We start from the raw sequence: 12,292 nt of genomic DNA on the forward strand, positions 1-12,292 counted from the left end.
AGTGGTTCATGTTTGTCGTCCCAGCACTCTGGGAGGCTGAGGCAGGAGAATCACTTGGGCCCAGCAGTTCAAAACCAGCCTGAGTAACAGAGAGACCCCATCTCTACAAAAGGTTTAAATATTAGCTGGAGTGGTGGTGCACACCTGTAGTCCCAGCTCCTGGGGGGCTGAGGCAGGAAGATTGCTTGAGCCCAAGAGGTGGAGGCACCACGAGCCATGATCGCAGCACTGCACTCCAGCCTGGGTGACAGAGCAAGACCCTGGCTCAAAAAAAAAAAAATAATGCATATTTGGTCTCAAAGCAAAGATTGATGAAGCACTGTGTGCAACAGAAGTGGAGGCGAACAAGCTGTGGCTGCCCTCAGGAGGGTTATACCCCATGGGGGTGGGGGTTGGGCAATCCTGCAGCAGATAGAGCTACATTTGGGAGCTGCTACATCTGGGCCGATGGGGACACAGAAGGATCAGGAAACCCTGCTAGGAGTAGAGGCATCTTGAAATGACCAGGCCATTCCAGGCATCCCCATCCTAAGGTACGGCTGGGTGTTGAGCCCCTGTGTGGGGCAGCAGGAAGGGCCTGAACTGACCTGTAGCTCTCATCTAGCGGGGATTCTGTCCTCCAGGGAACACTGGCAATGTCTGGGGACATTGGGGTTATCACAGCCTCGGGGAAGGGCGCTGTTGGCATCTGGTGGGTGGAGGCCAGGGATACTGCTTAACCTGCTGTGGTGCACAGGGCAGGCCCCAATGTGGAGAGTAGTCCTGCCCTGAATGTCAGTGGCCTTAACTCTGGGTTGACAAGATGAGAGACCAGGCTTGGCCAGAGGGACTGGATTTTATCCCAAGAGCCTAGGGGATGACTTAAGAGAGGACAGAAGTGATCCCTTGGGCACCTCCTTGGGTACGCAGGTCCCCAGGCCTGGCGCACGCAGGGTCAGCTCCTCTCCCCTTCCAGATAAATGACCTCCGTTCCCAGAAGACGCCCATCGAGAGCTTGTTTATCGAAGCCACGGAGAAGTTCAGGAGCAACATCAAAACGATGTACTCCGTCCCGGTATGTGGCGGCCCGGCCTTCAGCCTTTCCCATACCCTGCTCAGACCCGTCATTCCCAGGCCTGCAGGGTGATGCCTAGCATTCCCACAGAACGGGAAGATCCACGTGGGCTACAAGGATCTGATGGAGAACTACCAGATCGTCGTCAGCAACCTGGCCACTGAGCGTGGCCAGAAGGACACCAACCTGGTCCTCAACCTCTTCCAGTCACTGCTAGATGAGTTCACCCGTGGCTACACCAAGAACGACTTCGAGCCAGTGAAGGTGAGCAGCCCAGCACGCCACGCCCACCTGTGACATGCCACGCCTACCATGCCTTGCCATGATCACTTACACCAAGCCCACCTGACATGCCACACCCACCCATGCCTCGCCATCCTTATGCCATGCCCACCCATGCCTCACCATGCTTATGCCACACCCACCCATGCCCTGCCCATACCACGCCCACCGTGCCATGACTTGATCCACTTCCGCCATGCTTACCTGTGCCTCGCCATGATCACTTATGCCACACCCACCTGACATGCCACACTCACCCATGCCATGCCATGCCCATTTGTGCCACACCTACCTCCTGGTGGGGAGCCCTGCACCTTCCCCAACAGAGCCTCACTTCTGGGTCTGGGGTGTCTGAATGGGGGGCGTTAGGGATAATGATGCCACTCCAGGTGAGGGAGGGTTCAGGGTACCCACACGCCTGAGTTATGGGGTGCCAGGGGTGGGTTGGGGCTCTTCCCAGGGGGGCCCCCGCCAACCTCCTCCTTGTGTTCCTCACAGCAGAGCAAAGCTCAGAAGAAGAAGCGGAAGCAGGAGCGCGCTGTGAGTAGGCTGCACGTAGATGAGAGTCCGAGCAGGCGAACATTGGCAGGAGCATGCACGTGTGTGTCAGTGTCAATGTGCGCATGGGCCCGTCTGCACGCGTATGTGTGCATGGACACGTGTGAGTGTGTTTTTCCCCCAGCATATACGGAGCCGTAGTCTTGAATAAGCAGACCCACCGCTGAGATCCCGTGGGCCGTCATCCACCAGTGGCTGGGGAGGGCTGCCTTCCCCTTTCCCCACCCAGCGCCCTCCTCTGGCCTCACAGGTCCAGGAGCACAACGGGCACGTGTTCGCCAGCTACCAGGTTAGCATCCCACAGTCGTGTGAGCAGTGCCTCTCCTATATCTGGCTCATGGACAAGGCCCTGCTCTGCAGCGGTGAGTGGCTCCCCCACCAGGCCCCAAAACCCTCCACATCCCCCACCACCCCTCACTGCTCAAGAGGTCTTCAGGGCCAGGCAGGGTGGCTCACACCTGTAATCCCAGCACTTTGGGAGGCCGAGGCAGGTGGATAACGAGGTCAGGAGTTTGAGACCAGCCTAGCCAAGATGGTGAAACCTCATCTCTACTAAAAATACAAAAATTATCTGGGCACAGTAGTGGGCACCTGTAATCCCAGCTACTCGGGAGGCTGAGGCAGGAGAATCACTTGAACCTGGGAGGCGAAGGTTGCAGTGAGTCGAGATCGTGCCACTGCACTCTAGCCTGGGCAACAGAGCAAGACTCCATCTCAAAAAAAAAAGTCTTCACCCCAGCCCAGCCACCAGGTCAGATCTTTCTGGACCATTGTCCCAGCCATATCCTACCCCCTCAAACCGTCCACCATCACCCGAGGGGCAGAGCCCAATTCTCAGCTGGCCCCAAGGCCCCCAGTAGCCAGCGCCCACCCACATCTGCAGCGTCCTCTCCTCGTGGGCCCTGCCTCTCTGTCTCTGTACATGCTGCTCCACTGCCTGAACCATCGGCCCCTCCTTCCCCAGGCTCCTCACGGTCCCTTCCCTGTAGGCCAGACTCAGCCCCAGGGGACCCTAAGAGACAGGGCCCAGGAATGACCCAGCCGATCCATGGTCACACAGCTTTGATGTGGCCAAGCCAGTACCCAAGCCCAGGCAGCCTCCAGAGGCCCAGCAGGGTCAAGAGGGCCTCTCCCACATGTGTTTTTCTGCCAGAACCAGTCAGGCCAGGGTCTTTTCAGCCCAGAAAGCAGCCCCACCACCCCACATCTGTCCAACAGTCAGTTGTCATGGTCCTGAGATAAGGATGCAGGACCCAGGCCCGTCCCCTCACCCGATTCCATCCTTGCCGGGTGCCAGACACTTTCTTTAGCATAACCAGTGTACCCTCTCCAAGGCGTCAGGTGGGTGGCCTGGGATTCAGTGTGGTTGGAAGAAGGAAAAGCATTATCTTTGCCCCATGACATCCTCGTCCCAAGTCCCCAAGACCACCTCCTGGCAGGACCTTTAGACCTTTAGTTCTGCCAGTAGGTGGCCTTGGGGACTTGGGGCAAGGATGTCACAGGTCCCCACAAACACCTGCTCATGGTTCTGCTAGCCAGGCTGGGTCTGAGGCCACGAATGGCCACCTTGGAGCTATGAAGTTTGTCCACACGGCCTCCTCTCTCGGGAGTCAGGGCACAGGTGCCTGCAGTGTGGGTTTAGAAGTCAGCAGGCCAGGCACAGTGGCTCACACCTGTAATCTGAGCACTTTGGCAGGCTGGGGCAGGAGAGTCGCTTGAACTCAGGAGTTCTAAATCAACCTGGGCAACATGGCAAGACCCCATCTATACAAAAAAAATACAGAAATTAGCCAGGCACGGTGGTGCATGCCTGTAGTCCCAGCTACTTGGGAGGATCACCTGGGCCTGGGAGGTCAAGGCTCCAGTGAGCTATGATAGTGCCACTGCACTCTAGCCTGGATGACAGAGTGAGACCTTGTCTCAAAAAGAAAAAAATGAAACCAAAAAGAAGGCAATCCAGGCCGGGTGCGGTGGCTCATGCCTGTAATCCCAACACTTTGGGAGGCTGAGGTGGGCAGATCATCTGAGGTCGGTAGTTCGAGACCAGCCTGACCAACATGGAGAAACCCTGTCACTACTAAAAATACAAAATTAGCCAGGCGTGGTGGCGCTTGCCTGTAATCCTAGCTACTCGGGAGGCTAAGGCAGGAGGAATCACTTGAACCCGGGAGGCGGAGGTTGCAGTGAGCCGAGATCACACCATTGCACTCTAGCCTGAGAACAAGAGTGAGACTCCGTCTCAAAAAAAGAAAAGAAGAAAGCAGTTGGTGGCCCCCGGCCAGCTGGGTGGGTGGCTGCAGGAATCTGGCGTCCCCAGCACCCTCTGTGACTCCCACCCTGTGGACCTCCTAGTGTGCAAGATGACCTGCCACAAGAAGTGCGTGCACAAGATTCAGAGCCACTGCTCCTACATCTACGGGAGGAAGGTGAGTGTACAAGGCCTGGAACTTTGTAGAATGACACTCCACTCAGGGCCAGGTGTACCCGGAGGTGGTGCTTGATGTGAGGGCCAAGCGAAGCATTGAGCAGCCAGCAGGGGGCGGCTGTGACCTCTGGTTCTGCAGAACACACCATGGTCCCTGGTTCTGTCCAAACCCCTTGAGGCCCCCAGGCAGGGCCCAGGCCTGTGTGTGTGTCTCAGCTCCCCCAGCCCTGCTCATCCTTGCTCCTGAGAGAGTCCTGAGCCATGCAGAGGGAGACCCCCCAACTCTGTGCATAAGTTTGGGGTCCTGGGTGCTGGGGGTGCAGCAAGAGTCAGGGTCTACTTCTGTGAGGTGGCTGTGGGGGCCAGGTTATAGCTCTCTCCCCACGAAGGACCACCCGTGCCTTGGGTGGCCTACAAAGGAAGCCCCTGCCCAGTGGCTGCCATGCTGGCCTTGACCTCTGCAGCCCCACACCCCCAACAACCATGCAGAAGGAGACAGGGAGGGACAGAACAGCAGAGGAAGCCCTGAGGGCCTTGTGCGGGACCAGGAGGGAGAGGCCCCCAGAGACAGCTGGAGAGGAAGACAGCCAGGCCCAGACCTGACCCCCCGACCCTGGCACTGTAGGGCGAGCCAGGCGCTGAGCCAGGCCACTTCGGCGTGTGCGTGGACAGCCTGACCAGCGACAAGGCCTCAGTGCCCATCGTGCTGGAGAAGCTCCTGGAACACGTGGAGATGCACGGCCTGTACACCGAGGGCCTCTACCGCAAGTCGGGCGCTGCCAACCGCACTCGGGAGCTCCGGCAGGCGCTGCAGACAGGTGGGCGCTGCGGGCAGGTGGGCGCGGTGCCAGGCCCCAGGCGCAGCCGTCCCGCCAGTGCGCCGCTCACCAGTCCCACCCCACCCACCCCACAGACCCCACAGCAGTCAAGCTGGAGAACTTCCCCATCCACGCCATCACAGGGGTGCTGAAGCAGTGGCTGCGGGAGCTGCCCGAGCCCCTCATGACCTTCGCACAGTATGGTGACTTCCTCCGAGCCGTCGGTGAGCCCCATGGCGGTGTAGGTGGTAGCAGGCGGCCACAGCCAGGATACAGCGCTCGCTGTGACCAGCCCAGGAGGCAGGACCACCTGGTTCACAAACTGAGAAACTGAGGCCCAAAGCAGTTGGCCCAGCCAAACCGGGTCCCCAGTTTGGGGTGGGGCCAGGACACCTCTGTAGCCATCCATTCTTGCCTGGGCACCACAGGGTGGATGGCACCACAGGGTGGATGGCACCACAGGGTGGAGGGCACCACAGGGTGGATGGCATCACAGGGTGGATGGCACCCGTGCATCTCAGGTCATGTTGGTGGGGACAACAGGCACCTTGGGGACCCTTGGGAGCTGACGCCCTCAAACCCCACTGCCTGCAGAGCTGCCGGAGAAGCAGGAGCAGCTGGCTGCCATCTATGCCGTCCTGGAGCACCTTCCAGAAGCCAACCACAACTCCCTGGAGAGACTCATCTTCCACCTCGTCAAGCAAGTGCCTCCCCACCTGCCCTCTGTGGGGTTAGGGTCGCATTAGGAACCCCCGAGGCAACATTTCCCAGGAGGACCCGAGCTGGCGTTCTGTGGTGGTTTCAGACCAGGATGCAGACCGCTGTTGGGGGTTCTGGGAGGGGGCCAGGCTGTTGGGCCGCCCGGGTCCCTTGAGGTACCTCTCTGTGCTGCGGAAGCATCTCCCGGTGCTGGGCTGTGGCGCTGCTTTCCCAACAGCCACCCCAGAGCTCAGAAGTTCAGTCTCGGGGCTCCCTGGGACCTCCCTCCCTCGGCCGTAGCCATCCTCTAACTGCCAGTGGCTGTGCAGGGTGGCCCTGCTCGAGGATGTCAACCGCATGTCGCCCGGGGCGCTGGCCATTATCTTCGCACCCTGCCTCCTGCGCTGCCCCGACAACTCGGACCCGCTGATCAGCATGAAGGACGTCCTCAAGATCACCACGTGAGTGCCCACCCTGTCCTGGAGGCATGCTCAGGGCAGCCCCACCCGGGACCCTGCGACAGCTCCATCCATCTCTGCGTAAATAAATGTGTAAGAAAACTCCAGAGCCGAGTGCAGCGGTTCAGCAGTTCACACCTGTAATCCCAGCTTCTTTGGGAGGCCAAGGCAAGAGGATCACTTGAGGCCAAGAGTTCGAGACCAGCCCGGGCAACATAGCAAGACCCTACAAAAAATTTGAGATTTTAAATTTGTATTTAAATATAAAAATTTAAATTTTCAAATTTAAATTTCCAAATTCAAATTTTTATTTAAATATAAAAATTAAATTTTTGTCTCTACAAAAAATTTAAAAATTAGGCCAGGCGTGATGGCTCACCCCCATAATCCCAGCACTTTGGGAGGGCGAGGTGGGTGGATCACTTGAAGCCAGGAGTTTGAGACCAGGCTGGCCAACATGGTGAAACCCCATCTCTATTAAAAATACAAAAATTAGGCTGGGCGAGGTGGCTCATGCCTGTAATCCAGCACTTTGGGAGACCGAGACGGGCGGATCACCTGAGGTCGGGAGTTCAAGACCAGCCTGACCAACATGGAGAAATCCTGTCTCTACTAAAAATACAAAATTAGCGGGGCGTGGTGGCACATGCCTGTAATCCCAGCTACTTGGGAGGCTGAGGCAGGAGAATCACTTGAATCCGGGAGGCGGAGGTTGCAGTGAGCCGAGATCACGCCATTGCACTCTAGCCTGGGCAACAAAAGCGAAACTCCATCTCAAAAAAAAAAAAAAAAGAAAGAAAAAATACAAAAATTAGCCGGGCCTGGTGGCATGTGCCTATAATGCCAGCTACTGGGAGGTGGAGGCTACATTGAGCTGAGATCGCACCACTGCACTCCAGCTGGGCAATAGAGTGAGACTCCGTCTCAAAAAGAAAATTTTAAAAAATAAAAAATATATATAAACTAGCCAGGTGTGGTGGCAGGCACCTGTAATCGCAGCTACTCAGGAGGCTGAGGCAGGATAATTGCTTGAACCCAGGAGGTGGAGGTTGCAGTGAGCTGAGATCACGCCACTGCACTCCAGCCTGGGCAACAAAGCGAGACTCCATCTCAAAAAAAAAAAAAAAAAGAGCAACTATACAGATGGCAGTGGCCCCAGCAGTTGTGTCTTTTTGAATGTGCTTTAATGAGCACACCCCGTTGTACTAAAACAGAACTTTTTTTTTTTTTTGAGATGGAGTCTTGCTCTGTCGCCCAGGCTGGAGTGCAGTGGCACGATCTCGGCTCACTGCAAGCTCCGCCTCCCGGGTTCATGCCATTCTCCTGCCTCAGCCTCCCAAGTAGCTGGGACTACAGGCACCCACCACCACGCCCGGCTAATTTTTTGTATTTTTAGTAGAGACGAGGTTTCACTATGTTAGCCAGGATGGTCTCGATCTCCTGACCTCGTGATCCGCCTGGCTCGGCCTCCCAAAGTGCTGGGATTACAGGTGTGAGCCACCGCGTCCAGCCTAAAACAGAACTTTTAACAAAGGCTGGATGATAGGCGAATGGTAGTGGATTCCTCTCTCTGCTACAAAGCGTCCTGTCACAGGAGGATAAGGAACAAGCAGCCCCTGCAGGTCGCACCACGGAGCTCACCCAACCTGAGTCCCTCTGGTACTGACCACTCCGGGCTGAGTCCCTCTGGCACTGAACACTCCAGGCTGAGTCCCTCTGGTACTGACCACTCCGGCCTGAGTCCCTCTGGTACTGACCACTCCAAGCTGAGTCCCTCTGGTTCTGACCACTCCAAGCTGAGTCCCCTCGTACTAACCACTCCAGGCTGAGTTCCTCCCGATACTGACCACTCCAAGCTGAGTCCCTCTGATACTGACCACTCCAAGCTGAGACCCTCTGATACCAACAACACCAGGCTGGCCTTGACCACCAAGTGGGCATACTGTGGGTCAGCACATGTCTGGAGCCCCTAGGGCCATCTGCCTGCTGCCCCTGGGACAAACTGCCCAGCAGCTTGGACTTCTCTGTGAGGCAGGATAATTCCCACCCGGCTGGTGACTAAGGGGTTCAGTTCACTCTGACCCTCCTTCACACAAGGAGGCGGGCAGAGACAGGAGACTCAGGCTCAGGGAGGTAGAGTGAGCTGCCGAAGGTCACACTGCATGGGAGCCGGCACAGCCGTGTCCCGGGCACTGCTTGGTCTCTGAGCCTCAGCCACTGCCCCCCAGGCACCAGCTAGCATCTCCCTGGACCTCAGAAGTCCCTGGGGCGGTAACTGAGTCACTTCCTCCCGTGGGCCTTCTCTGTAGGTGCGTGGAGATGCTGATCAAGGAGCAGATGAGGAAATACAAAGTGAAGATGGAGGAGATCAGCCAACTGGAGGCTGCAGAGAGCATCGCCTTCCGTAGGCTTTCCCTCCTGCGACAAAATGCTGTGAGTACCGGTGATCGTGGGGGCGGGGCCTCTTTGGTGGGGCGGAGTCTGGTGCTGGGCAGGGCCTTGGGCGAGGCTTTGTTGCTGGGAAGGTTGGTGGGCGGGGCCTTGGGAGGGCAGGACCTCCCATGCCAAGGATGGGACTGGGTAGTGGGTGTGGTCTCGGGTAGCAGGGCGGGGCCTCCCTTCCCGGTTCCCCGCCCACTCCTACCGCACCCTTGGCCACAACCAGCCTGGCTGGGGCCACCGGGCCCTGCAGGTAGGGGCAGACTTACTGCCTTGAACAAAAGACGATGGTCCTCGCTCAGCCTCACTCCAATTATGTTCCTCTAGGTGGGGCAGGTAGGGGGACCAGTTTCCCACTTGCTGGCGGTTCAGGTCATCAGTCCAGCCTTGTCCCTTCTGACCTGGGCCCTACCCACGGGGAAATGTCCCCATAGCAGAAGAATCAGCCCCACAGTGCAGGGGTGCATTAGTGGGGAATGGGCTCTGGGCTCCTGTGGGAACCAGGGACTCCCTATCTTGGTACCAGTCATTGGATGTATCCCCAGCTCATGCCTGTGTCTGTCTTGGCCCGTGTGGTCACCCTGTGTTCATCTCTCTCCCAGCCATGGCCTCTCAAACTGGGGTTTTCGTCTCCCTATGAGGGGGTCCTGGTATGTACGCGTTCGGTGGGCCCGCGGTGCATGTCTCCCGGTGCAGTGCATGCTGGGGTTCCCTGGGGCCCCGGGCCCCTCGTAGGATAGACGGAGCCTGTCCTAATCTTTCGGAAGTGCATGCTGGGGAGGCCCCTTGCCTGCTGACCTTCTGTGCTCAGGACGACTAATCGGCCACACGACCACCACCCTGTCCCGTGGGATTCCTAGAGAAGTCTCACCAAGAGCCCAGCACACTCACATCAGAACTAACCTCCTGGGATCTGCTCACACCTCCGGCACTAACCTCGCCCACTCGGAGATGTCAGTGGGACCCCTTGCTTCTTTGTTTCAGAACAAGAGCCCCAAGGCCCGGGACAGCCAGGGGGAGGAGCTGGAGGTGCTCCTGGAGGAGGAGGCAGCCGGCGGCGATGAGGACCGGGAAAAGGAGATTCTCATTGAACGGATCCAGTCCATCAAGGAGGAGAAGCAAGTGGCCCGGTCCCCTCCCTCAGTCCTTCATGTTTAGGGCAAGCTGGAGTGCAGGTTCCATCCCTGGTGGTCCGCTTGACCTTGCCAGGTTTGGTCCTGTGGTCTTGTCATCCCTAACACTGGGCAAACAACACTTTTTTTTTTTTTTTTTTTTTGAGACAGAGTCTCGCTCTGTCGCCCAGCTGGAGTGCAGTGGTGCTATCTCAGCTCACTGCAACCTCCGCCTCCCGGGTTCAAGCGATTCTCTGCCTCAGCCTCCGAGTAGCTGGGATTACAGGCGCTCGCCACCATGCCCTGCTAATTTTGTGTTTTTAATAGAGACAGGGTTTCACCACATTGGCCGGGCTGGTCTTGAACTCCTGACCTCAAGTGATCCACCCACCTTGGCCTCCCAAAGTGTTGGGATTACAGGCATGAGCCACCGCACTCGGCCTTTATTTCTGAGACAGGGTCTTTCTCTGTCACTCAGGCTGGATTGCAGTGGTGTGATCACGGTTCACTGCAGCCACAATCCCCTAGGCTCAAGGGGTCCTCCCGCCTCAGCCTCCCCAGTAGCTGGAACCACAGGTGCACACCACCACGCCTGGCTAATTTTTTTACTTTTTGTAGAACAGGGTCCACCTATGTTGCCCAGGCTGGGTTCAAACTCCTGGGCTCAAACAATCCTCCTGCTTGGGGTGGGGGGAGGTTGGGGACATGGAGTTATATCTAGGAGCAGGACAGCCTGCTCTGTTCCACACTGGTCCGGCACTTCCGGTGGGGTGGCCTTGGACATCACTACCCTTTTTCCTCCAGGGAAGACATCACCTACCGGCTGCCAGAGCTGGACCCAAGGGGCTCGGATGAGGAGAACCTGGACTCGGAGACGTCGGCCAGCACCGAGAGCCTGCTGGAGGAGCGGGCCGGGCGGGGGGCCTCGGAAGGTCAGTATTAAGGTAGCGTCTGCTTTTCTCCTTCCCATCCATCCCAGCAGGCCCCAGGGCGAGGGTCCTCCGGCTGCCGGCCCTGAAGCTGCAGTAACCCTGCCATCTGTCTCTCAAAAGGGCCCCCTGCGCCTGCTCTCCCTTGCCCCGGCGCGCCCGCCCCGAGCCCCCTCCCCACCGTGACCGCCCCTCCACGACGAAGGCCGTCGTCCTTCGTAACGGTCAGAGTGAAGACCCCCCGGCGGACCCCCATCATGCCCACAGCCAACATCAAGCTCCCACCAGGCCTGCCCTCCCACCTGCCTCGCTGGGCGCCGGGTGCCCGGGAGGCGGCTGCCCCAGTGCGGCGCCGGGAGCCACCTGCCCGCCGCCCGGACCAGATACATTCCGTGTACATCACGCCCGGGGCAGACTTGCCAATGCAGGGCGCCCTGGAGCCCCTAGAAGAGGATGGCCAGCCACCTGGGGCCAAGCGGAGGTACTCGGATCCCCCAACGTACTGCCTGCCCCCCACCTCGGGCCAGGCCAATGGCTGAGGGCCATAGCTGACAAAGTCTGCATGTCCGAGGACGGCCCCTGCACTGGAGCTGGGCGCCAGAGCTGCAGAGCTAGTGTTCGGCCCTCAGAGAAGGATCCAGAATCAAAAGCTCAAGAGTGACGTGGGTGGGCATCAGCCCCAAGTGCAGAGTCAAGGCAGGGAGAGGCCGGCTGGAGCCAGGCCCCCTCATGCGCCGCCCCCAAATCACGGACGCGCCTGTGGGGAGCGCCACATCTCCACCTGCGGCCTCACATCTCCCCACTCCCCTTTTGTACGTTTAACTGTTTCTTTGTACGTGGTTTACATAACTTTAAACTGTAACAGCCTTAATGGAAGACCAAATGGTTTTTTATATGTGTATGTACAAAGTTTTCTATTAACGTTGCCCGTCTCCCTTATAACCTGGACGTGAGCTGTCAGAGCAGAGGCCACTAGGCTACTGCGCGTCTTGAGGCTCAGACCCCCGCTGTGGTTGGCTTGGGGTGGCCAATGGGCTGGGACCCTCCATGAGAGTTTTGGACACTGCAGCCACCTGACCCATGCCTCTCTGACACGTGTCTCCGGGGGGCAGCCACCTGGCCAATGTGCATTTGAGGACGTGCTGGAACCTTCCATGGGGGTCTAGGCTATTGGCTGGAGCCAGGACATGAGTCAGGGGCACCATGGACCTCACGTGCCAGGGAGACTTGAATGTGGCTGTCACTCTTCTGGACGCCAAGGGCTGCAGGAGGCTGCTTTTGGCACTACCCACCCTGTGTGACAGAACAGGAGCCGGCGACTCAGGACTGCTCACGGGCCAGGAGGGCAACGCCTGAAGTCAGACCTCCCTATAGGTCAACAGGGACAACCTGGGGATCTCTGGAGCAGGGCCCTCCTCTCTCAGGCTTGGCCCACTCCCCCAGACACCTGGACACATGGCCACAAATCTGGGACAAGGGGCCCCCGCACAGCGTGAAATAAAAAGTGCCTGAGAAGTA

At 58.2% G+C, this 12,292-nt stretch overlaps 1 protein-coding gene across 3 annotated transcripts in view; it reads left to right on the forward strand.

Annotated features, from left to right (window-relative positions):
* MYO9B (myosin IXB) overlaps window positions 1–12,292 on the forward strand; it is a 136,437-nt gene extending 124,145 nt beyond the window's left edge. The window contains exons 27-40 of one of the 3 annotated variants that reach the window (XM_024236773.3): window positions 956–1,054; window positions 1,145–1,318; window positions 1,835–1,876; window positions 2,145–2,256; window positions 4,247–4,320; window positions 4,945–5,137; window positions 5,233–5,361; window positions 5,732–5,837; window positions 6,166–6,297; window positions 8,604–8,727; window positions 9,336–9,383; window positions 9,718–9,851; window positions 10,650–10,777; window positions 10,898–12,292. In XM_024236773.3, the coding sequence (XP_024092541.3) occupies window positions 956–1,054; window positions 1,145–1,318; window positions 1,835–1,876; window positions 2,145–2,256; window positions 4,247–4,320; window positions 4,945–5,137; window positions 5,233–5,361; window positions 5,732–5,837; window positions 6,166–6,297; window positions 8,604–8,727; window positions 9,336–9,383; window positions 9,718–9,851; window positions 10,650–10,777; window positions 10,898–11,313 (1,911 nt within the window). In that variant the 3' untranslated portion in view covers window positions 11,314–12,292. Of the gene's footprint in view, window positions 1–955; window positions 1,055–1,144; window positions 1,319–1,834; window positions 1,877–2,144; window positions 2,257–4,246; window positions 4,321–4,944; window positions 5,138–5,232; window positions 5,362–5,731; window positions 5,838–6,165; window positions 6,298–8,603; window positions 8,728–9,335; window positions 9,384–9,717; window positions 9,852–10,649 lie in introns of all 3 variants that reach the window. The other 2 variants (XM_063719329.1, XM_063719328.1) reach the window with 2 other exon arrangements.

The sequence above is a fragment of the Pongo abelii genome, chromosome 20 (genome assembly GCF_028885655.2).
Source record: "Pongo abelii isolate AG06213 chromosome 20, NHGRI_mPonAbe1-v2.0_pri, whole genome shotgun sequence".
NCBI classification, from domain to species: Eukaryota; Metazoa; Chordata; class Mammalia; order Primates; family Hominidae; genus Pongo; species Pongo abelii.